Source organism: Rosa rugosa, chromosome 4, assembly GCF_958449725.1.
Source record: "Rosa rugosa chromosome 4, drRosRugo1.1, whole genome shotgun sequence".
Lineage (NCBI taxonomy): Eukaryota > Viridiplantae > Streptophyta > Magnoliopsida > Rosales > Rosaceae > Rosa > Rosa rugosa.
This window is the reverse complement of record NC_084823.1, coordinates 40125057-40151807: the sequence shown is the minus strand read 5'-3', so window position 1 is coordinate 40151807 and position 26751 is coordinate 40125057. Positions and strand designations below refer to the sequence as shown.

Sequence of the window (26751 nt, the reverse complement as noted above, 5' to 3'; positions counted from 1 at the left end):
ACAGAAAACATATATTGATCAACTAATCATGTACCAAAAGTTTTAAAACTTGAGTTCTTTTTATTTTTGTTTCTGTTCTGTTTTGGACGTAACAATAATAACATTTTTTTTTAATTAAATAAGGGATGAGGCGACATTAGCTCCTCGGAGGTAGACGATTCAGGGAGCAAGTCTCACCCTCAAACCCGAAGGTGAAGGGTCTACCACACTCTGGGAGCCCACCGCCCGTCCCCTTATTTATTTTTATTAATGAAAGTAACAGTACATAATGGGAAGGACATAAAACCAAGGCCCCAAGGAAAACACATTTGAAAAGAACGAAAGCAACAAAACAAAAACAAAAAATTACAGGAACGAAACCAACGAATCATACTTGACGGTAAGAAGTTCTTGAAGAAGTGCTTGACGTAACAATAATAACATGAACCATAAATTAATGTAACTTTGAAAATGACACAACATTCAACTTCAAGCAAAGAGGACGACCTCTGACAATTAATGAATCAATACCCTCTCATTCCCTTTAATTTTGAAGTAGTGCACATGATCAACATTGTCCTTTATTTTGTTGTTGGATGATTGAGAACTACAGACTCCAAGGACTGCTGCATTTCCTCCTTGACTGTAACTACTTGGCTACTTGTCGCTATATCAACGAAAATTCTTCAGTACACGGAGGGTGGAAGTGCACATACAATCTTAGATGTACGTGGTGAAATCTGAGTCGTCCGATACGTGGGGTCGGCTATCAAATCATCTGGGCCATTTATTGAAACTAACGTCTATTTGACGTTGACACTGAAGCAAAACAGGTGCCGTTCTATTAGTAAAAAAAACTCGATGGTAAAAAGCAAATAGCTGAAGGTCGGTTCTTTTGCCTCAAAAGCTGTGTCGTCTCTCTCGCCGGCGTCGCCGGTGTGGCAATATCTCTCGCCAGCGTCGCTGGGGTTCCTGCTCTCAGCCCGGTCTGTTCGGCCGCCTCCATCTCGCGGTCAGTCGTGTCTGGTCTCGTTACGCCGCCGTCGCTCTTGTCTTTGGATGAACCCGGTGTTGCTGTCACTGTTGGAGTTTGCAGATCAAGCCGCGGCAGTCGGCTGTGTCTATGTTTGAGCGGCGTCCGGCGTCTTGGGGTTTGGTGTCGGAAGTGATTGGATTCAGTTTTTGGTTGGAGCGGGTTTGGGCCTTTATTTGGGTCGGGTCGCTGCTCTGGCCTCATGTTAGGTCTATTGGTTTGGGCTTCTTGGGGCCACATCCTTAAGTCTATAAGAAGAAAAATATATGAGAATTGAAAATATTTTTAAGTTTATGGAAAGTTGAATATCGGTATTAATTTAATTAACTAAATTTGGATTAAGGTTAAATATAAAATAAATGATTAAGAGCAGCATTTTGCATAACTATTTTTAAAAACATAAAAACATATGACAAATGTAAATATTTTCAAGCTTATTAACATTTAATTTAATGTTTCAATGATTAATATTATTTTCTCAATTTTTATTACATCATTGATATAGTTTAAGAGTACGAATATGAAAATGTGAGATCGAACAATGTGTCGACAAGAGTGGTGACACAATAATTAACATTTGACTAATTATATTAATGCGTATGACAATATGGATTGAGGTCCATACTACGTCTAATATTTTTAGTATAGGTACTTCACTTCCATATTATCTCATATGATGATTGAACTAATAAATTTAAATGTTCATCGACCACCTCGTGAGTTTTGAAATAAAAACTTTTCATCATGACCAATTATTAGTTTAAAACACACTAGTGGGAATATCGAATTTTGTGCATATTAAAAAAAGAGAAATGAACAATGGGAGATTTACATTACATGTAAAAGTAACATTCAAGACTAAAACTTGTTATAGGTAGCCGAATAATGTCAAGTTATTCATATATTCTTATCATGATAACATCCAACGGTCGATTTTAATAAAATATATTTCCTCTACATTGTTCCTCATGGAAGGTATACTAATTGATACAACTAATAATCAAGTTAGACCACATTAGTAGATATACAAAGATTTTGTGCGATCCAAATAATCGAAATTGGAAATCGATAAATTTGACATTGCCCATCTGTTTGTAGCATATTAATAGGTATTTTGTAAAAAAATTAACCTGATTCGCCGTCATTTCGACATTAAATAAAGCGGTCAACCCTTTATACGCTTATACTTCCCTAAGGGGAGCTGAACCACGAGGAGATAAACTTTCCGAGATTTTTACATTAGCTGATATAGCTCATACCCAGGAGAGTGTGAGAGCTGACAGATCTAAAAAATAAGTTGCGAATGAGCGGTTATGAGCATATTAATTTTATGTGTTATTTAGGGTTTAGGGTTGACCTAGTAGATCGAGGCCGAAACAATGGTGAAAATAGCTGAAATTTTGACCATAATCATATATTCTTATCATGATAACATCCAACGGTCGATTTTAATAAAATATGTTTCCTCTACATTGTTCCTCATGGAAGGTATACTATTTGATACAACTAATAATCAAGTTAGACAACATTAGTAGACATACAAGGATTTTGTGTGATCCAAATAATCGAAATTGGAAATCGATAATTTTGACATTACCCATATGTATATAGCATATTAATAGGTATTTTGTAAAAAAATTAATCTGATTCGCAGTCATTTCGTCATTAAATAAAGCGGTCAACCCTTTATACGCTTCTACTTCCCTAAGGGGAGCTGAACCACGAAGAGATAAACTTTCCAAATTTTTTACATTAGCTGATATAGCTCATACCCAGGAGAGTGTGAGAGCTGACAGATCAAAAAAATAAGTTGCGAATGAGCGGTTATGAGCATATTAATTTTATGTGTTATTTAGGGTTTAGGGTTGACCTAGTAGATCGAGGCCGAAACAATGGTGAAAATAGCTGAAATTTTGACCATAATCATATATTCTTATCATGATAACATCAAACGGTCGATTTTAATAAAATATGTTTCCTCTACATTGTTCCTCATGGAAGGTATACTATTTGATACAACTAATAATCAAGTTAGACAACATTAGTAGACATACAAGGATTTTGTGTGATCCAAATAATCGAAATTGGAAATCGATAATTTTGACATTACCCATATGTATATAGCATATTAGAGCATCTTTAGCAGACTCTCTATTTTAGCTCCTTAGCTATTTTGGAGAGCATGTTTAGCTTTTTATCTATTTTAGCAGCTGCACCAGACTCGTAAGTGGCTCTCTATTATAACTTTTAGCTATTTCGCTCCTAAATATAGAGAGCGAGGTGTGACTCTCTATAATTTAAAACATTCCTTTTAAGTATTTTATGTAATTTATAAATACAATTAAACTATTTAATCTTCATTTAAAAATTAATATAAATTTTAAACTAGCTAAAATAGAGAGAACTGATGCAGACGTTTTTTAAAAGTAGCTAGCCAAAATAACTTTTTAGCTACTTTAGCTAAAATTTGACTAAAATATGGCTAACATTGCTAAAGATGCTCTTAATAGATATTTTGTAAAAAAATTAACCTGATTCGCAGTCATTTCGTCGTTAAATAAAGCGGTCAACCCTTTATACGCTTCTACTTCCCTAAGGGGAGCTGAACCACGAGGAGATAAACTTTTCGAGATTTTTACATTAGCTGATATAGCTCATACCCAGGAGAGTGTGAGAGCTGACAGATCAAAAAAATAAGTTGCGAATGAGCGGTTATGAGCATATTAATTTTATGTGTTATTTAGGGTTTAGGGTTGACCTAGTAGATCGAGGTCCAAACAATGGTGAAAATAGCTGAAATTTTGACCATAATCATATATTCTTATCACGATAACATCCAACGGTCGATTTTAATAAAATATGTTTTCTCTACATTGTTCCTCATGGAAGGTATACTATTTGATACAACTAATAATCAAGTTAGACAACATTAGTAGACATACAAGGATTTTGTGTGATCCAAATAATCGAAATTGGAAATCGATAATTTTGACATTACCCATATGTTTATAGCATATTAATAGGTATTTTGTAAAAAAATTAACCTGATTCGCAGTCATTTCGCCATTAAATAAAGCGGTCAACCCTTTATACGCTTCTACTTCCCTAAGGGGAGCTGAACCACGAGGAGATAAACTTTCCAAATTTTTTACATTAGCTGATATAGCTCATACCCAGGAGAGTGTGAGAGCTAACAGATCAAAAAAATAAGTTGCGAATGAGCGGTTATGAGCATATTAATTTTATGTGTTATTTAGGATTTAGGGTTGACCTGGTAGATCGAGACCCAAATAACGGTGAAAATAGCTGAAATTTTGACCATAATCATATATTCTTATCATGATAACATCCAACGGTCGATTTTAATAAAATATATTTCCTCTACATTGTTTCTCATGGAATGTATATTATTTGATACAACTAATAAACAAGTTAAACCACATTAGTAGACATATAAAGATTTTGTGTGATCCAAATAATCAAAATTGAAAATCGATAAATTTGACATTACCGATCTATTTATAACATATTAATAAGTATTTTGATTTTAGGGTGCCGCTATTGCCACCCCACCATTTTCTTTGTTCACCCTACTTGTTCATTACACCCTACATTTTAATTTCAATTGTTAGATAAGTAAATATAACCCATTTCTCTTTCCAAAAAAAATCCTTATATGACATATCCAATTAAAGAATATTTTTTTAGATGAAAATCTCACATTTAATTTATATCAATAAACAAACTAAAATATATTAAAATTAAAATTTTCTAATTAAATCGTAATCTGATTTAGTTCTTTTTAATTTTTTTTTTTCAGTTTTAATGTTCATATATTTTAATCCATGTTAAAATATTAGTAAGTTAACAACTATGAGCAATAAAGAAGAGATTGATTTTTTTGTTTTGTTTGTGTTTTAGAAAGGATATTGCAAAGATAATGAAATTAACATTAATAGTTTTGTGAATTGAATCAAGAATTACGATGAGGAGGAAACAAAAAGATTATAAAAAAATAATAAATTCAAATTTGGGTGGTGAAGATGAAGATTAATGTTATCATTCACAAACACACCGGAGAATTTGAGAGATGGTGCGAGGGCCTCCGAACCTTGCGGAGCGACCCGGTAAGACGAAACCTAGGTTTCGGTATGGCGGCGGGGAGTCTCGTGCTCTCCTGACCAAGCAAAAGCGAGATTCAAGCGACGTAGGCTGGGAGCGTCCATGGCTTCTCAGGCGGCGGCGTTGGGATCTCGACAAAGGTTCTCCTAGGCCCCGGTTGAGGCGACTCTCGACTGAGGGTGTTTTGTTAGTTGTGGAGTGGTGGATCGTGTCAGAGAGGCATGGGTGTCGGGGCCTGTCGTCTTCGAGACGATCAGCCTCTACATCGTGGAAGCGTCGGGTAGCTGAGGTCAGATCTGAGCGATGGGAGGCGCTGGCTGTGGTGGCGTCTGGCCTGGACGAAGGCGACTCGGGCTGTGATGCAGGCTTGCAGATGGCGGCGACAGGAGGCCTGGGACTGGTTTCTGTACCGCAGCCGGTGGCTGGGTCGGGTCTGATGGCGGGAACAGGTCTGATGCTAGAGACGAGTGCGACAGCGGCCTGCGGGTCAGAAGAGCCTCCGGAAAAATCGGCGGGAAACCCTAGTTTTGAACTATGGTTGACCGCTGGTTTGACCAAGCTGGTTATAGCTTCTGGGCCTGCTGGGTTCGGGGCTGCTTTCAGTGGGCCGTTCATGATGATTTCTGGGCCTGATTGGGGAGGGCTCAAATTTGGCAACAAGCTGCAGTACCTCAAGCATAGCCCAAGGAGCAACCTGTTTCCGAGGTTGTTGGCTACTGAGGAAACTGAAGATGGTGCAAGTTCCAACCCTAAGGGGGTGGGACTAGCACTATCTTAAGTTTCTCTCGGCTTTTAGACATTCTGGACTCAAGCCTTTTGCAGTAGGGGTAATTTCTATAGGCTTTTCTAAGACGTGTCTAGTTGATATTTGTACCACAATTGCGTGATTGGCAGATTAGACTAGATGAATATTTCTTCCTTAGAGAGCGAGACTACTCTTGCTTAGTTTAGGCTTGTTGTTCAGCGAGCGTCCCTTAGATCTTAATGAGTTTAGAGTGGCTTAGATAGGTTATCCGGTTTGTCCCGGACTTTCTTATGTAAGTTCTGTTAGACTCTGGCCTGTTTTTAATGGCTTTGATATCTAATTAAATCAAATCCTTTCAAAAAAAAAATGAAGATTAATGTTATCCAATGAAAAATTAAGTAGTCTTTGTATTTAATTAATTAGTTATGTATTTAGTTTTCTCTACATATTTGGATTTTAGAAAATTAGTGTATTTATTAGTCATTTTACACTTGGGTAATACTATTTTAAATGTTTGTAGGGTAAACTAAGAAAATTATAAGGGGGCAATAGGCGCACCCTGATTTTATTATAAAACTTCATTCACATCTTAGATGTACATGGCCGATGCACCGATAAAACCTACCGACTCAGAAAACGACCTAGCTAAATCCCTAAAAATATGTTCTATAATTTTTTTATTTTTCATTTTTACATTTGATATGAGAAACCCTATTGTCGTGTTCCTCAAAAAAAAAAAAAAAAAAAAAAAAAACCCTATTGTCGTGAGTTCGTGACTCGTGAATGGTATATATTATTAGATAGAGATTACAATTTAATTAATTGGGCAATTATTAAAACAGAAGGGTTTTCATGACACGTATTCATTTACAAATTTCCTGGGGAGGGAAGCTTGGCCACCTCCAATCAAAGAAAAATGGCGGCTAAAATTGAAAAAGCCCTCCCAAAAAATTTGAAGTAGATTTAAGATTCCCACCATATTGTTTCCCCAGCCAGATATACTCATTAAGCCCTCCCAAATCCCAATTCCTTTTAGCTACTTCCGCCATCAGATTCATTTCATTTCTATTCCCACCTCTCACTACCTCTAACCTCCACTTCTTTGGTCGCAGCTTCCCTTTACTCGACACCCATTGCCCATGAGATTTCCCTATTCTAATTTGGTCTGGGTTATATTTAACGAATTGGCGTCCCCAAAGCAAGTGTTCAGCACCAGCGGTTTCATCAACCTCGCTTTGTGATTATGAGGTGATTGTTCGCTCAATGAACGAACCTGCAGTTGCATTCTCCCTAATTTGGAATTAATTGTCTCAAAAGAAGATTCATTTTTGGTTTTCAGTTTTCATCTTCAGAGTAACAGTGGGACATGGAGTGGTGTAATTTTATACAAATGAGCCTATGATTTTATGGCCTGAGCTTTGTTTTCCATATGATTTGGTAATCTCTCTCTCGTGTTAATATTTTGTACATTGATGAATTTGCTCCTGTGAAATTCTCAACATGCTTGAAATGGATAGTTCCCTAACCAGAAACTGACCTTTAAACACTGTATGATATCTCCCGACATAATCACAAATTAATCAATAGTTCCTCTGTATAGAGATTTGTTTCCCAGCTTAGTGAAGTTTGGTCTTTGTTAGAAACATGCATATTTGATTCTAGCATTATCGATACTAAATCATTTTGTCATGGCAATTTAGCTTCAATGTAGATTTTTATGGGTTTGATTGCTTGTGAAAATGTAAACACAAGGGATTTTGGAGTAATTTGTGTATCTGTGTGTTCATTTGAGTGGCCAAAAATTGCTCAGTTCGGAATAATTTCTTTGCTTCTTGCTTTGACAAGTGATAGCTGCATTTAGGTACATTTTCTTCATTGCTTATGGTTAGCTTCTGTTTATGAACATTTATTGGAAGCTATCTTTGTGTATCTGTGTGTTCATTCGTGCAGCCAGAAGTTGCTCTAGTTGGAATTATTTCTTTGCTTCTTGCTTTAAGTGATAGCTGCATTTAGGTACATTTTCTTCATTTTTTTCTGTTCTTTATGGTCTCTTTGCAGTAAAAGACGGGTAAGAGTCAGAGAAGATGGCTACTAATGTCAATTCAATCTATGCAGGAATCAACTGATGCTTGAAACTTGCTTTATCCTCTGACTTCTGCAAGTAGAATAGAAGCCAATGTCAATGGGCCTCAATATGGGACAGTCGACTGCTTTTTGGTAGCTGCATGTAGAGAAGCACAATCTAGTATCAGAGCAACATTATCTTAGCATCTTTGCTGCAAAATCATGCTGGCCATGACTAGCAATTTAATCATATGCTTAGACATTTGTGAAAGGAAAGTTTAGCAACTTTTCTGTGGTAAAAAAACAGCTATTTTTCTCTTAAAATCTACTACATGAACAAAAAGGTAACTATTCATTAATCATTGGAACGGTTACAAACTTACAAATATTAGCATTGATATTTATCAATCTCATAAGCCATTCCGGCCCAATTTCAATACAAAATATATCAATACATTCCTTAACTATGAAAAGAACCACTCTGTTGCATTCCCTTGGTTGGAAGCAGACCTTGGGTGCACCAGAGTTCTTCAACAGCACTTTTCAGATCCCTTTGGGGAATAAGAGCAACACTATTTACCCCACTCTTTGCCAACACCTCGTTAGAGACTACCAAGCTACCAGTCTCTATACTATCAATCTCCACTTCAAGACGGAGAATTCCAACTTCAAATACCTACTTTCCAAGCCATCAAACTCCATTGTCAAGGGAGAAAAAATCCTTATATCTGGTGTTGCGAAAGCACCCATTAAATTCCCCCATCTCATTTCTACAAATGGAATCTCTCTAGAAGCAAAATCAGTGCAGTAGATTGCAGACTTTTTCAGATATATTTATATACTTCGGACAACAAAATCGAGCTTGCAGCATGCTTGCTCTTGAAAGAAGAAAAGAAAATGAACTCCTTTTGTCTAATACTCAAGTCAAACCACAGAGTTCATATGATCCGGTGCACACTTCCAATTGATAGGCATATAAATGGGCATGGCTCATTTGTTTTTTTTTTACAAAATGTGTGGTTCATTCAAAAGGTCTTTTCATGAAGTGGGTATAAACAACATGGTTTGGATATGTTATCAAGTTTCTTCACATACTCATCTGTCCATTTCTGCACAAATAAAGCAGACAGTCATTTTCAGCAATTCTTTTAAATTCAATCCAAGTAGAATGGTGCTAATTTTAGACGGTATTTATTCTACAGTAACCTTTGAAATGAATATCCAGCCACTCAAAAAACAAGAAATAGGTGCCACATATTTCGGAAACATTTCCAAGAAATTAATTAGTAGACAAACCACAAAATCTAGTTATGATGACGTAGATAATTCAAACTATACGAAAGCTTTAAGTTACCTGCAAATCACTTGAAAAGTCCTTGAGAGTATCCTCAGAGAGCTTCTTTTCCTAAAGAGCAAAAATTGATGTAAACAAGGAATGTAATGTAAAAGCAAAATGGGCCAGGGAAAAAGAAAAGAACGAGAGGGGTAGGACAAGAGCAATATGAGAGTGAAAATGAAAGACAAAGGTTGCAATGAATGGGTTTAAAGTTCAAACCTTCTGAAGTTTTTCATAAGCTTTTAAAGCATCCCTTCTTATGTTCCTCAATGCCACCTATAACAATTGAAAAATAGGCATTTCAAAAAGATAAGATCACTTACTTTACAGTATGAATGCATACAAACCCAATGGTTGATAAAGAAAGAATTTTCAAAGTGAGTTAGGTGCTCTGAGTTTTTATTTCAATATGGTCCACTGACGAGACCTCACCAAGAACAACTGGAGGAAGGGAAAGGTAGGTGGGTGTGGGAGTGGGATCAGCTTATTAGCATATCAACTTGGGGGATCTGGCTAAGCAGATGTACTGTACAGCTAAAGTCCCAAAAATGAAATAATGATAAATCCACAACAGAGGGATAGATTTTTCTCCCAAGTATCAGCCAAAAAATGCTACTGTACCTTCCCTTCTTCGGCTTGTTTTGATACAACTTTTGTCAATGGCTGCATTGAAAAAAAGAAAAGAGAAGAGAAAAAGAAGTGTACATATTAGACAACATGGTTGATATTATGCATCATGACAAATTATAATATTTTGGTACCTTCAATGTATCAGAAATTTGCAGAATTGAGCATCTTGATTATAACAGTTGTCATTGAATCTATGATGTTTAATTCGAATTCCACATAACTTGTATCAAGGATATAAATTTCCAATGAATGAGCACATTAAAGGAAGATCATAGATGAGAAAATACCTTCCGTCTATCTGATGTGAGTTGACGCAGGGTCAACCGTATCACCTGTCCATCATTATTTGGAGTCCATGCCAAGATCGGAGGCAACTATGGCCTTCTCAATAGACTTTAAGCTGAAAAAAGGGGATATGTCTATCAGATAGAAAGATAACTAAAAAAATCCAGTTAGTGCCAAATACACTCCCGCAATAGAAGACACCATCTCCCGACAGCTCAGAACATTAAGGTCACTGGAAACATCTTTGTTTAATTGCTGTTCTCGAATGCACTTACAGCAGTAGTGAGAAAATTTTAAACCCATCCTTATCAGTGAAATATGTTGCCAAATAGCTAGCTACCTAGCTAGTGTTACGTTGTGCCCTCCCTCCTTTCATGTTGGAAGATTAAGTAAATAAGTAGTTACTAGCATAGCACATGTGTATTATATGAGTGTGAAATCAACATGATGCACTGATCTTCTACTTTCCCTACTACATTAATGCCTTTAGCTTATGAAATACCTGGATTTGTCGTATGGCGAAATCAATAGGGAAGTTCCATCAGGAGAACTAATTTGAGCAAGGCTCTTCAAGCCAACTGGACTTCCATAATAGTCAACCTAGAAAAGTATACCTCTTTAAGAAAAAATAAAAGGTCGAAATTGAATGAACTATGAAAGGGGCTAGACAAACCCTAAATTAATTCTTACCTCAATCTTGCCCAGCATGGCTGGGCTTGCCCTCCCTGTCCTAATAGAATTAAAATTGGATCTTACCATTTCAATGTCTTTTCCATCCTGCGTTTCTGAAATATAACATACATTTTTCAATACAAATGAGCTCTTCTTGACACCATCAGAAAAACTCAAAGAGCCTTAAATGCAGTTTACCCAAGCACACACACTACATGTTATTATCCGAGACCATACAGAAAAACTTACAGCATCTTTTTCAATCACAGACTTCTCCGCTTCTATTTCTTCAATAGTAGCACCCCTTACAGTTCCAGCTCTGGATATTTCATCAAAATAAATATCAGAAAGCGAATCAGTCTACACACAACCACTGACTTGGAGAAATTCCATTAACTATAGTGGCAACTCTACACACCCCAAGTCCCCATTGCATTTCAGACATAGAATCATCTTACATGGCTGTCACATGCTAAACCAACATATGCATTTATAACCCAATTTCAAGTCCATTACAACATGAACAACAATTCTGCAACAGCCGAGAGTACAATTCTGCGGCAATAATAACTTGCCTCTTTTGCAACAATTGCTCCTTCACAACAATGGGATTGCCAGAAAACTTAGCAACGCCACCAGGAGGTGTCACATAACTAGCAGCTGAGCTCCAAGAGCACATATTAAGAGCACTGGGCTGGCATTTCTTCCAAACCCGTGCACCGCCATAAGAATCTGTAAAAAAAAAGAAATTGTACAGCATTTAGTATCTGAAATAACAACACCCACCAATCCAAAACGAAGCCACAAAACGATTACAACACTGAACTCCAAAAGGGTCCCTCCGAGATTGAACCAATAGCATAAAAATCGTAACTTTCTAGTATAAGAATGCAATAACTCTACAAAATGGGTGATGGGTGCCTCGAATGGAGAGGAGGGCTTTGGTTGGAGGATGGACCGTGCAGGAGTCGCAGGAGAGAAATGGGTCGCCATGAAAGGCGAAGACTTGTGCTATTCTGAGTGGATGCTTAAGTAGTGAGCGACATAAATGATCGAAACAACCAATTTCGAATTAAATTGTCAAATTGAATACAAAATTAACACCAGGAAGTTAGAACCTTTCTATGACATTGGCGTTGTCGGGGTTAGCGAGAGGGAGAGGAGGACCGAGCTGCCACTAATCTAGAGTCGGGAAGGAGTGGGAGAGAGCATCGAAGGCGAATGACTCTTCTTTTTGGGCAGAGAGGGTCCAGATCGAATTCGAAGGTGTGTGGTAAAACTTTGTTTTACTGCGTTCTCATTTTTTGGTCTTCCGCATTTTTCTTGTTCACTAACCCCAATTCACTAACGCCGTTCATCAGCTTTGATATCACGTGCCCAGCACATGCGCCGTGTACATCAACGGCACTACACTTGGGCAGAACTTCGATTCCTTTTGGCCTCGTTTGGTTCGCAGAATTGAGGACTCAGAAAAGGAAAGTCATTACTTTCCTTTGTTTGGTAACCACAAACTCCGGAAATACTTTCCTGACAGAGGGGAAAGTAGGGGGGAAAATCATTCCACTCAGACCCCATGGGATTGATTTTCCCTTCCCATTTCCCAGCATTTATTACAAAAATTTTGGACAACAATACCCTCTCTTGCATAAAAAATTGGTGTACTTTTGAATTTTTATGATGTTGTTTTTATTTTAAAATACAAGGGTATTATTGAAAAATTGATATATTTTTACTTTCTTTTCCTGCACCAACCAAACACTGGAAGGGAAATCAAATGGTCTTTCCTGAATACTTTCCTTGCTTTACCAAACAGAGGAAAGGAAACCTAACATGAATTTTAGTTTCCATTCTCCATGAGAAAGACAAAGGAATTGATTTCCTTTCTGTGAACCAAACGAGGCCTTTAGGCCGCATTTGGCTTGCAGAAAGTAAGTATCAGGAAATGAAATTTGTTTATTTTCTTGCTTTTGGAATACACAAAGAAAGTAAATACTTTCCTGAAGGAAAATAAAATAAGAGGGAAAGTGGTTCATTCGAAACCCCAAATGAATCACTTTCCTCCATTTTTCATTGCATTTATTACTCACAACACATTATTTTATTGCATTATTTACAAACTTTCTAACAACTTTCCTGATAACTTCCCTTATGTTACCAATTATTGGAATGAAAATTTCTAAAAATTTCCCTTTCATAGAAAAGACAAAAGAATTACTCTCATAGAAAAGACAAAAAAATTACTTTCATTTCCGTGAACCAAACGAGGCCTTAAACTATACATTCAAATGTCATTCTACATAATGGCAGGTTGGTCTATGAGAATGATCGAGCTCAATGAAGTGGTCCTGTTGAGATGGTCCAGACCTATTGATCTGAGATAATATATAGGTCAAGATATTATAGGGGGCAGGACCATATGCATTATACTTGAGACACCGGAAGGGTACATCCGCAATAATTAAACGGATTACATCAGGATAGTAACTTGGTAGTAGGAGGTGTCATGATGATCAAAAGGTCTCTATGGGACTGGTAATCGATAGAGATGGCATTAATCATATTTAGTAGCATCTCCATCTATAGAGGTACTCGTACTCTTTGCGTTTCTCTGACTGTGTTTGATTCGGGTTCTCCGACTATATTGAGAATTACAGAGGCATTGGAGACAGAAGTGTATTACAAATTTTATAACTACGGTGATCGATGGAGAGAGGTGTAGGACTTGTGGGTTCAACGTAACATAGATAAGCCTCTCCAATCCGGTGTGATGTGGATGCTGTCTCGTCTTGTTAGCGGTTGAGAAAAGGAAAAGCAACCCGGCCAAAGGGAAGAAAAATAACAGATTCGTTTCCCCATTTTCGTGCGCTACAAACATGGGAAATGAAAAACAAACAAACTCATTCCAAAGTACTCAATCCGTAAGCCATGGGTTCGAGTCAACATGGGGGTAGGAGTGAAATCCTTTGATCCTCTTTAAATATTAAAAAAAAAAAAAAATTCCGTAAGCCAAACAAGGCGCAGGGAAAAAACTGGAATATTTTCTCTTCCTCAACCTCAAGTCTCAGAGAATTGTGATCCAACTATAGTGGTTGTAGTCGAGTCAAATAAATCCGTGTCCTATAACCAGCAAGCTCCCGGCAACCCAAGCATATATATAAGGCATAAGCTCGACCCCATTTTTGTAAGATCATGGTAGCCGATTACCTCCAGCAGTAGGCCATGACTTTCTAACCACTGTAACTACATTTTACTTGAATCCGAAACTCTCGCCAGCAAGCTCCCGGCAACCAAAGCATATATATAAGGCATAAACTCGACCCCCATTTTTGTAAGATCATGGTAGCCGATTACCTCTAGCTGTAGGCCATGACTTTCTTAACTACTGTAACTACATTTTACTTGAATCCGAGTTTATACCATACAAATTGAAGACTTCCAAAAATGTATAATGACTTTCTTAATCAATTGTAGTGGAAGAAGACTTTCAATAGTGTGGCAGAAACTGTTTCATTTGTGTACAGAAGCGATTTCAATTTTATAGTAGAAGTTGATTCAATTTTTATTTTATTTTTTGATCTGGAAGGAGACTTTATTAAACTTCAATTTAGACTACTAGAATTTAGGGGTCAATTTGATCTCCAAAATGAGATCATTTTGTCAGCATCAATTTTGTAGTGGAAGTTGTTTCAATTATAGCAGAAAAAAATTGTGCGGTGCAAACATGCTTGCATATTGTATTTTTGAGAAAAGGTAAAACAAGAAGCGTGCATATAAACATAGGGCTTGAGCATAGCGAGGCGGCAGAAGTTCCTTCTGGTTGCCATCTGCTTTAGCACCGGCGAAGCTTTTCGTCGTCGGGTTTGTGTGGTATCGACACTGGAGTCTCGACCGGTGTTCATACAGACAAGGCGAGAGTCGTCGAGGTGGTCCGGGTTCATCGTCTGGCCATCTAGTATTGACCCTGAAGCTTTCAATCAGTGGTGGAGGTTTGATAGGTCGTTGGTGGGTCTGATCGTAGTTCTGATGCAGTGGTGGCTAGGCTGGCCGCCGGAGGCAGCCTGGCAGCTGTGGCCTAGGGTTTCTGCCCTATTGACTTGGGTTTGGGTTTGGGTTTGGGCCTGGGCTCAAGCTTGGGTTGATGGGCTCAATTCTGTGGCAACTCTCTGGGCTTAGGTTGATGAGGCAGGAAAGCCTTCCTAGGAGGCAAGAATTGATTTGGGCTTGGGTCTACGGGCTTGGGCGTAGGTCGAGGCAAGCTGGGCCCTAATGAATTAGGGTATTGAAGGAGAAAGAACAGAAAAAGAGAGAGAGAAAGAATTAAAGGATAATATTGTCATTTCCAACTAAAAATTGAGTGAAATGTTATATATACTCTTAGCTTTAACAGAGATCTGACAGAAAATAGATGGAGGTATGAAGTTGATCAATTTTTATAAGTCTAGGTATCTCTTTAATCACTTTTGAAAGTTAGATATCATTTTATCCGGTGCAAGAAAGTTTTGACCCTAGTAGTGATAAAAATCCTTAAATAAATAAATAATACATTCTTTTAATATAATTTTTTAAGTTATTATGAAATTAATTAGCGACGCATTAATATCGTAATTTCTAATTATATCCTCTTTCCCACATGTGCACATAAGAAGGCTAACCCATTCAACGAATGTGAACCCAGTCCAAACTCCAATATTCCATCACTTCAGGCTAGAGGAATGAAAAATATTTGATTGGTGACTTGAGTCCAACGTTTGTTCCCAATTACAGAAGTGTTCGCCCATGGATGTGAATGAATTAGGCAAAAGATTTATCTTATTCAAATTTTATATTCACTTGTTGAGCTCAATCTTCATAAATTGGTGAGTGATTTTGGGTTTAGGGAGAATCTATTTGTACGTTTTCCCCTTTGGAATGATAAATATGTGATCTACGTGCTATAGCTATGCTTGTTTATTGTGCAGTCAATCCTTACAAGGGTCATTATATCAAAATCCTTCGCAACATTTCTTTCACCTCTTCTATCATGTTGCCTTCAACCTCTTCCGTTAAGTTGCCTTCGATCAATACCTCTTTTATCAAGTCTGTCCCTCATTCTTTGTATTAATTCAGCTGTATACTGTCTAAGAATCTTACCCAAATCGGAAGGTCTAGGGTTGTATATGTAGTCAAATGCATCAATTACTCCCAGTGGATAAAAAAAAGTGTTGATACTTGTTAGTAATATTCGAAGAGTACATGAATTCTAAAAAACAAAAGGAACAATACATGAAAAGGGGTCACTAACTTTTAGCTTCCTTTCATTATAATTATCATTTCCATATAGCTAGTACGTAAATCCAATCTGTAGAAACTCAGCATTGAGCGTTCTGCAGTGATCTTGTAGCTTCAGTAGTAAGAGAGTGTTTACCTTGAAGGCCAGAGTTCGAATTCGTCCTCCTTTCACCATCTTGTTCGATCACTCTAGCATTGTACTCCAGAGTCCAAATATGGAATCGCTGAGCTGGTGGTTCAATATATTGCTCTCTAATCCCATAAGAAAGGCTCTTCTAGCCTGAGACTTGCATCCACAAGCGAAAAATACTCATGATTACTACGATAATTTCCAACGTCTAACAGCAGATCAGGAAGGTCAAAAAACGAGTCATCTTCATTTTTTGATGAAGACGATGAATCTTGAGCCGGTTCGGTTTTGGATTCATGAGCTTCATGACTGCTGCTGCTGCTGCAGCTAGGGTAGCTAAGAGCAGCAGCTTTAGCTGCAGCAGCTTGAATGTCTTTCGGCAATGAGCTAGCGGCACAAGGAAGTTCCTGAGCTAGCTCAGGGAAGTTGAGATAAGCCGAGCGGCCTTTGATCGTCAGAGCTGCAACGTCGTGAGCTCGAGCTGCCATTTCGGCTGTAGCAAACGTTCCGAGCCATATTCTCGACTTCTTTCTTGGCTCTCTGATTTCTGATACCCATTTTCCCCAATGACGCATTCGAACTCCTCTATACATTGGTTTCTGCTTACTGCCTTCTTCACTCCCATTGCTCACCCTTTTCCGCTCCCCTTTTTGAGTTCTTGCTGATTCCATGTCTTAAAAGAAGAGGGTGGTGATCGCTCTTCTTCCACGAAAAAAGAAGAAACTGCAGTGTAGATTTTATAAGAAAACTACGTGACAAAATTAAAGCAGTTAATGGGACCAAACCATTAAATGCTGTCCCCATGTTGATGTGGGAAATTATAATATGGTCCCGGATTATAGTACACGTGTTAGTACAGGTTTTTTGATAAGAAAAGAAAAACAATTTAAAGAAGGAAGCCTCTTGGGCAACCAAAGTTATTGGCTGTACTAACACGTGTTTTTGATAAGAACACGTGTTAGTACAGGATTATAGTACACGTGTTAGTACATGTTGATGTTATTGGCTCATATGACTTGTAGTTATTTTTGATTGGTTTGTTAATTTAATTTTTCTTTTATTTTTTTACACCTTACATAGTCCCCACCAAATTCGAGTGATATTATTAGCTTGGACCACCACATGGCAGTGTCACGTGGTAGTCCAGGACCACAGAATAATTCCTCGATTGATGTTTGAGTTTTTAGCAAAAGTAAAATATATTCAAATTTGTTCATCACTTTTATTTTGTGGTGATACCACCACCCTTTTTTTTTTTTTTTTTTTTGAAGAATATCATGTCGATATATATTAATCTCAGGCCAGAAAGGACCATTACATATCCTCCCTCTACCATCTCTCGGTAGATAAAGAGTTTGTGGAAACCACAGCGATACATAGATTAGGTCCGATCATTTGACGGTACCCATGCTCACTTATTTAAGCAGGCCTACAGACTATGAAAAAAACATAGTAAATAAGCAAGCCTAAAGATAAAACTTATAGTAGCCCTAAAACAAAGGAAATAGAGTTCCCTAAACAAATGGAATTATGAAAGACAAACTAAAAAATAGGCAGCCCAATAAAAGCCCCAAGAAAGATCCAACTCAAGCCCAACAAACGAATGGCTTGACCCAAGCCCAAAGTCAACTCCAGCCACCCTGTTCATCGACCGCCTATAATCCAGCACCAGAGTTGAGTCGCCGCAACCCGTCGCCGGATATCGCCGCCTCAAACCAATACCAGATCACACCGGCAAAGCCAATGCCGACCCTGCAGCCACAAGCCCCCGCTGGACCCTATTAAAACTTGTCACGTTATAAAGAATTAATTTAATACTTAAAACATATTTTTTTAATAAAACATCATGATTAATTATTATTATGTTTTATAACACTTGACAATTTTATATTGAGTGGTGATATCACCACCAAAATATTGGTGGTGAGCAAATTTGAATCCTTGTTTAAAGGGGTTGAAGAACATGGATGTTTCTATCACCTACTTCTTCAACTTTTTTTTTAATATTTTATTTTACCATTTTTTTTATTTTTTATCCTGAAGGGCATTATAGACAACTCATATTTTGCTCTTCTTCATACCGTGCGATGCACATGTTGTTGGTAATGTAGATATTTATGGTAGCTACTTCTTCAATTTATTTTAATATTTTTTAATTTTATCATACTAAATATTTTAGATAGGGAGATTCTATTCATACCTCCAAAATTAATATTTGGACCTCTTTCTTTTTCTAAGTGATAATTGACTTTGTCAAATCATGTCAAATTACTTATAAAGACACAACTTGGGGAAAAAAAAAGTCTCTTTTTACCTCCACGAACAATACTTCGTCTTCAATGTGAATAAAATTTTCTCCTCCAATGTAAATCCTAAGTTATACATCAAAATGAAAGAATTAAATTGAGGATTCAGTAACTGAGAAAATCATCATTTTGGAGTATTTGCACAAGGTATGGGTTTAGAAGTTTTATGTTCTTTTTTCACTATCTTGATTACAATGAATCTGTGTATTTGAAAATCAAGATATCTCCAGCTCTGAACGTTTTGCTTTCAGGTCATTGAGATATCTCAGGATATAGACCCATATATCATTTTTCATCTCCTACTACATTTACTCGGTGCTACAGCTTTACTCACTGTGTTTCTGACTTCTGATTGCCTTCATACTCCACCGCCTCTCTTTCTTCTCTGAGAAACCTCGCGCTTCATTGACCAGTACGTAGTTGATATTTAGATTTTCGAGAAAGTGTAAAAACCTACCCATTAATTCAATATGAGTCGGCCAATAGAGGAAGATGGTTCCAATAATGAGGAAGAAGAGTTCAATATTGGACCATTTTCTGTCTTGATGATGAATGTCAAAAATATATAACACCAGGTCCTCATCAATTGTCGTAATAATAGGAAGCTTCTTGGCTGTATGTGTGAGGACTTTTGATAGACATTGCTCAAAAATAACACCCCGGTCCTCAACAATTGTCGTAATAACAGTAAGCTTTTTGGCTGTGTGAAGATGGTCCTTGAGAATGTTGAGGAGATGTGGACTGAGGTCCCAAAAACTGCCAAGGACAAGAAGAAAGTGCAACCGGTTAACAAAGATAGATTCATCATGATGTCCTCCGTTGTGATTCTGTGATTATAATTCTTAGGAATCCTAAGTAAGATGTTCTACAACATTTGGAATTCCAAGGATTTGTAGAAATGGTTTTTGACTTTTGTATGAATGGTAGATTGTAAATCCCCTAAAAGTTTCCCAGAAGCAACTGCACCATCATCCAGTATAGTTTGGAAAAATTGCAGTACCAATTACTTATCTAGACTTTTGATTGCCTTCGTAGCATGTAGTATGAATGTCAAACATCATAGTTCAAATTACAACCTAGACTTGGTGCTAGTCTTGTTATAAGACTTAATTACCCAATGGAATATGTGTGTATCAATGTTGTAGACTTTAGTATCAGAAAGTTGGCATCACAACAATATAACTTCCAGGAACATATTGTGATGCTGTATTCTAAATCATAAGAAAAAGTTTTTATTATTTTTATTAAATGAGGACATTGTGGAAAAATTACAGTGGTGTAGTCCGTGTAGATAACATATTGGTTTTTTGTAAAATTAAGTTGGAGGTCTATTAAATGAGGATGTCTAAATATTAATTTTGGAGGTATGAATAGAAGCTCCCTTTTAGATGATGTTATTATGCATTCTCACAAAAAAAAAAATGATGATATTATTATGGTTTTGTAGGTTTTAGTCTAAAAAATACTTATGGCAATTTAAAATTTGGTGAAACTTTTGACACCAAACTTCTGGACTCCCTTTATATATAAACTAGCAATGTGCTTGCGTTTCTCGTGGGTGATGTTGTGATGTTAATGGAAAATAGATCGATTAAAAAGAATGGTGGTTATTGTTTAAGGATATCTCTATTTGTGTTTGGCCCAAACTCTAGGTTACTTGACCTAGTGGTAATAGGATTTAATTAGAAGGATCTAGAATCCTAATCAATGTAGAATTACTTTCCTTGTATGATTGAGATTCTATGCATTGTAATCCTCTATATAAAGAGGCCCCTATTATCAATGAGAATACACAGCAAATTCCTCTCAATTTCAGTTTCTCTACAACACGTTATCAGCACGAGCCCTAACCCTAGCTTTAGAAACCAAAACCCCAGAAATTGATCAAGCTCCACCAGATTTGCCTTGCCTACGCTACTACTGCCCCCGCAGCCCCCGCGTCGCAACTCATCGCTAACCCTACCAGGTTAGCCTCGCTGCCCCTGTAGCGCCCGCAAGCACTGCTTGCCTTCTACCTTCGCGCGCACTCGCCTGCCCTCGCGACCGCGACTCACTAGCGGCCTCGTGGCATCTCCACAGCATCCCCGCGACTCACTAGCGGCCTCGCGACATTCCCGCAGCAGTCGCATCCCCGCAACTGTCCTCGCGGCCTCGCGATATCCCCGCAGCGGCCCCGCAACTATCCTCGCGGCCTCGCGACATCCCCGCAGCAGTCGCATCCCCGCAGTGGCCCCGCAACAGTCCTCGCGACATCTCCGTAGCGTCCTCGCGACATCCTCGCAGCGACCCTGCAGTATCACTGCACAACCCAACCAACATCTTTTCCGGTCAAGAATTCCGGCATCTTTTCAAGGTAAACTTTTCTAAAAGTTCCCATTTTTGAAGTTTTTCAATTTCTTCTTCTTTTTTCTCGGGGACTTCCAACATCCCTTCTTCTACCCCCCTTTCTTCTTCATAGGGGAGACCAATAGCCGAACTGTGGGGGTTCGTGCTCACTCCAAGCTTGGAGCTTGTAGAGTCCTCCAAACTTAGAGTTTGTTGAGAAGAAAACGATCGACCACATACATCGTCGTTTCGATCTAATCCAAAACCCCTCTTGGAATCAGATTTTCTTGAAAGCGACTACGCTCAGAAAATCCCTAATTTCTTGGAAGCGACTACGCTCAGAAATTTCATAGTTTTTCGTGGTAGCCTTCTTTGCTCCGAAACTAACCCTATTTTCTTGTTGTTTTTCAGGATGAGTAACCTGAACAAGTTGAGCTTCGCTCCACTAGAGACAACAGGCGCAGGATACCACAAGTGGGTCCGTGATGTGCGCCAGCATCTTAAGGCTGATGGGATCCTGAGTACGATCCAAGAGCCAAGTCAGGACGTGCGTACTCCTCAACAAGCTGCTGTTTTTGAAGCAAATAGAGCTACGAGAGAGGCGAATGAAGCCAAAGCCATCATTCTCATGACAAGGCACATGAATGACGCGCTCCAAAATGAGTACCTCAATGAGGAACCCAAGAAGACTATGGGTAGAACTCGAGCACCGTTTTGGCAACGTCCGTGATTCCCTGCTTCCAGACTTAGAAGTGAGATGGTCTAGCCTCCGCTTCTGTGATTTCAAGTCTGTACTTGACTACAATTCAGAAGCACTTCGTATCAAGTCTATGATGGAATTCTGTGGACAGAACATCACTGATACGATGTTGATCGAGAAAACTCTCTCCACCTTCCCCGTCTCTGCATTGATGATAGCCAAAAACTATCGGATTGATGTCAATGCCAGACGTATCACAAGATTTCATGAGCTAATTGGTGCTTTGAACGTAGCTGAAAAGCACGACAACATACTTGTGAAGAACTATAACTCCAGACCCGTGGGAACCAAGTCAATTCCGGAGTCTAATTATAGTCGCGCCTCCAAGGCAGGACGCAAGGAGCGAAACCCTAAGAGTAGGGATAATTCTGGACGTTCTGGTCCATATTCTCGCCCTAAAGAGGAAGGAAATCGCCAAGATAGGCGTGCACGGAACCGTGGAGGTAAACGTGTGAAGAGAGAGAGAGGCCAAGCCTCCGGTTATGGTGGTAACGCCACCAAAGGCAATAACCGTCAACAAAACGCTCCCAGAGCGCCTCGATCAAGGGAACCTGACCATAATGATGCTTGTCTCAGATGTGGATCAAGTGGACATTGGGCAAAGAAGTGTACTGCATCCCAGAACGTTGCAAACGCATACAAGATGTATCGTGAAGCAAGGGAGGCAAATTACATGGAACAAGAAGATCAAGATGGAGATCTCGATCTAAGGGTGGAAGACTACAAGGATCAAGACCCAGAAACTGGCGATTTTGATTAAGTCTTTTTATTTCCAATAGATGTAGGCAATTGCCATATTATTTTTATAGTAGATGCCAATGCTATTAATCTTTCTTCAAAGTAGGCGTACTCAATGTGAGTGTGATGTCTAGGAAGGTTTTGAGATAAGTGGTACTTAAGTGAGCCTCGCTCCACCGACATCTCTCTACTCACCTGGTCACATTTACATTGGAATTACCGAAAGGAGTTAGACGACTACCATTGTTTTGCATTAACTAGTTTATTGGATTAGATTTTCTTTGGTTAAAGAAACGATGATGTAATTCCGTTTGGCTTATTAATAAAAGTTGAGTTCTTTTCTTTATGACTCCTTTTTTAATTACGAGCTTTTCTTTTAGGAATGGATGAACTTCAATGTCTTGCGGATAGTGCGACTATGCACACCATTCTACGACATAGGCAATTATTCTTGGAGATGTTGCCTACATATTCATCTGTGACTACGATGGCTGGGCCATCAGGTTTAGTTCAAGGACATGGAATGGCCCAATTCCTTTTGCCTAATGGCACCTTGATTAAAGTCACTGAAGCTCTCTACGCTCCTAAGGAAAATCGAACCTTATTGAGCTTTAAAGATATTAGAGCCAACGGATTCCATGCGGAAACGCATAGTGAGAACGGGATAGAATTCCTTTGCATTACCTCTAATGATTGCGGAAGAAAGCGCATCTTAGAGCAGCTTATGTGTCAATCTAGTGGACTTTATGTCACTATAATTCGACCAATTGAATCCCACAATGTCATAAGAGAAGATCTCTTGGATTCAGGCACATATTGGCTTTGGCATGACCGACTAGGACATCCTGGTCGTGATATGATGCTCGTATACTAAAGACTTCACACGGACATCCATTCTTCAGAGTGAGAAGAAGCAAGAATCGAAAATTGATTCCAGGACTTAGCAAGACCACAACAATTGCAGCATCTGGAGCTGCAGCCGTCTTGGGGCGCCATAGGACCGCCCAAGTCCCATGTGATGACGCCATTAATGGCGCCTACCATGAGCATGACGCCATGGTTGTTCCTCCTAGTGGCCATGACGCCACACACACCAATTTCCATGGCTCTAACGCCATAATGGGAGATGTAGTCACACACTTTGCTTCTAATAGCGCTACAGACGCTCAGACCCAACCAAAATCTTCATTGGTTGCTTCTAAGGCCCCTCGCTCTTTCTGCAAAGCCTGTTCCTTTGGGAAATTAGGACCGAGACCGTCCTACGCAAAGGATCCCAAAATACTCATTCCGTTCTTACAGAGAATCCAAGGGGATATCTGTGGACCCATTCAACCACCATGCGGACCTTTTAAATACTTTATGGTTTTGGTTGATGCGACGACACGCTGGTCACATGTCGCGCTACTGTCCACTCGAAATGCTGCTTATGCTAAACTCCTCGCCCAGATTATCCGTCTACGGCCTCACTACCCTGACCATCCTATTAAGTCAATTCGACTTGATAATGCTGGGGAGTTTACATCGAAAACATTCGATGACTATTGCATGTCGCTGGGGATTGATGTAGAGCATCCAGTTCCCCATGTTCATACCCAAAATGGTCTCGCAGAAGCCGCTATCAAACGACTACATATGATAGCACGGACATTGGTTATGCGCACCAACCTCCCTGTTTCTGCTTGGGGATATGCAATATTGCATGCAGCGACGCTAATTCATCTACGACCCACTGCCACCCAATCTTACTCTGCGTTACAGCTAGTGACTGGGTACGAGCCCGATATCTCGCACTTACGCATTTTTGGGTGCGCCATTTATGTGCCTATTATGCCGCCACAGCGTACTAAGATGGGTCCACAACGACGAATGGGCATTTATGTTGGATATGAATCTCCAACGATCGTCCGCTACCTTGAACCCTTGACAGGCGATCTCTTTACCGCTAGATTTGCGGATTGTCACTTTGATTAGACAGTCTTCCCCTCGTTAGGGGGAGATAAGAACACATATGTTCAACAGGAACGACAGGAATTGTCGTGGTCTGTCCCCACTATGTCTCATCTCGATCCCCGTACCGCACAGTCCGAACTTGAAGTGCGAAGAATAATCGAGCTCCAGAACGTAGCAGACACTCTACCTGATGCGTTTTCTGATGTTGCCAAAGTGACGAGATCACACATATCTGCTGCAAACGTGCCTGCAAGGATCGATGTCCCAAATACTGGACATCACGCCTCTCCTGTGACACCAGGAGATGGCACCATTGCCCAACAGGGCAATAATGTGGCATCTATGGCCGCAGGTCCCGCAAGAAAGCGCGGTAGACCGATTGGTTCGAAGGATACTCGCCCTAGAAAGAGAGCGAATGAGGCACAAACAAATCCTTTGATCATCGATACTCAAAATCCGTCCCATGAGAATGTTCCGGATTATGGTTATGTCCAAGAGACATCATTGGGGGACGCCTCAATATTAGAACCTATCCCTGAGAACGTAGAGATCTCTGTTAATTACACTAGTGTACATGGGACGTGGGAAAGAAACTCCATCATCATTGATGATGTATTCGCGTATTCAGTGGCGCGTGAGATTATTGAGACCGATGACATCGAACCACGCTCCGTTGATGAATGCCAACGTAGAGCTGATTGGCCAAAGTGGAAAGATGCGATCCAGGCAGAACTTGATTCTCTAGCGAAAAGAAAGGTATTCGGACCGGTTGTGCCAATACCGCCCAACACCAAACCAGTTGGTCACAAATGGGTATTCGTTAGAAAGCGTAATGAGAAAAACGAGATTGTAAGGTACAAAGCTCGCCTTGTGGCGCAAGGTTTCTCACAACGCCCTGGAATCGACTACGAGGAGACCTATTCTCCCGTAATGGACGTCATAACGTTCCGCTACCTTGTCAGTTTGGTAGTTTCCGAAAAACTGAACATGCAGCTTATGGATGTGGTTACTGCGTATCTATATGGGGATCTAGATACGGAGATATACATGAAGATTCCAGACGGAATTCAGTTACCCAAATCAAGTGGCTCTAAACCACGGAGCGCGTTTGCGATTAGATTGAAATGCTCACTATATGGATTGAAACAATCCGGACGGATGTGGTATAACCGTCTAAGTGACTACTTGATTGGAAAGGGATATGTCAACAATGAACTATGCCCATGTGTGTTCATAAAAAGGACAAGTTCCGGATTTGCAATAGTAGCGGTTTATGTCGATGACATGAACATAATTGGCACCCTTAAAGAGTTAAGGGAAACCGCTGAACACTTGAAATCCGAGTTTGAGATGAAAGATCTTGGGAAAACACGGTTTTGCCTCGGTTTAGAACTTGAGCACCGTAGAAATGGTATCCTGATTCATCAATCAGCTTATACCCAAAAGATGCTTAGGCGTTTCAACACTGATAAGATTAAGCCTTCAAGCACCCCAATGGTCGTCCGTAGTCTTGATCCAAAGAAGGATCAATTTCGTCCAAAAGATGACGATGAAGAAGTGTTAGAGGCAGAAGTGCCCTACCTAAGTGCAATAGGCGCATTATTGTACTTAGCACAATGCACAAGACCGGATATCTCATTAGCTGTGAACTTGCTAGCTAGATATAGCTCTGTGCCTACACGACGCCATTGGACTGGTGTTAAAGATATCTTTCGATACCTAAGTGGTACAATCGATATGGGCTTGTTCTATCCCTATAGAGAGAAGATGGATTCGGACCCATCAAGTGGCAGGGACGCCACACATGGTGGACTGCGTCCCCTATCCCCATCCCAAAACAATATAAGTGTTTTGGAAGGTTTTGCTGATGCTGGGTACCTCTCTGACCCACACAAAGGTCGCTCCCAAACTGGTTATGTTTTCACCATGGGAAAAACCACGATATCTTGGAGGTCTACAAAACAGACCTTAGTCACTACTTCTTCGAATCATGCAGAGATTATTGCTCTTCACGAAGCAGTTCGTGAATGTATATGGCTTCGATCCATAGTTACGCATATTCGAAGCAATTGTGGTTTGAAGTCTACCACAGATGAGCGAACGAGCATTTATGAGGATAATGCTGCTTGCATTGAACAAATGAAGCAAGGCTACATCAAAGGCGACAACACCAAGCATATATCGCCCAAATTCTTCTACAATCAGCAACAACAGAAACTCCTCAAGATCAAAGTGAACCAGGTTCGATCTGAGGAAAATGAGGCAGACTTGTTTACTAAGTCATTGCCCAAATCCACGTTCGAGAAACATGTGGCAAGAATTGGCTTGCGGAAATTATCTGAACTCCCATGATCGTAGTCATCAGGGGGAGGCGCAGACATCAGGGGGAGATGTCTACATATTCACCT

The 26751-nt window shown here is 39.3% G+C and overlaps 1 protein-coding gene, 1 long non-coding RNA gene and 2 pseudogenes across 2 annotated transcripts; 2 read left to right on the top strand and 2 right to left on the bottom strand.

Moving 5' to 3' along the window:
• The first annotated feature begins 6839 nt into the window (after window positions 1-6839).
• On the top strand, window positions 6840-8619 carry LOC133707415 (uncharacterized). The gene is made up of 2 exons (XR_009845111.1): window positions 6840-7316; window positions 7995-8619. It is a non-coding gene; the product is annotated as an uncharacterized LOC133707415 (long non-coding RNA).
• On the bottom strand, window positions 8277-12135 carry LOC133707413 (ribosome-recycling factor, chloroplastic-like; annotated as a pseudogene).
• Window positions 12136-16096: 3961 nt separating this feature from the next.
• LOC133706493 (ethylene-responsive transcription factor ERF039-like) lies at window positions 16097-16962 on the bottom strand. Its single transcript, XM_062132033.1, has one exon. It carries the CDS (start codon window positions 16933-16935, stop codon window positions 16387-16389), a length of 549 nt encoding a protein of 182 aa, XP_061988017.1. The 5' UTR covers window positions 16936-16962; the 3' UTR covers window positions 16097-16386.
• A 2078-nt stretch (window positions 16963-19040) lies between these two features.
• On the top strand, window positions 19041-19503 carry LOC133741865 (uncharacterized; annotated as a pseudogene).
• The last annotated feature ends 7248 nt before the right edge of the window (window positions 19504-26751 follow it).

Coding starts and splice junctions, on each gene's coding strand:
- LOC133706493 (XM_062132033.1), bottom strand. CDS start 16,935: ATGGAATCAGCAAGAACTCAAAAAGGGGAGCGGAAAAGGGTGAGCAAT.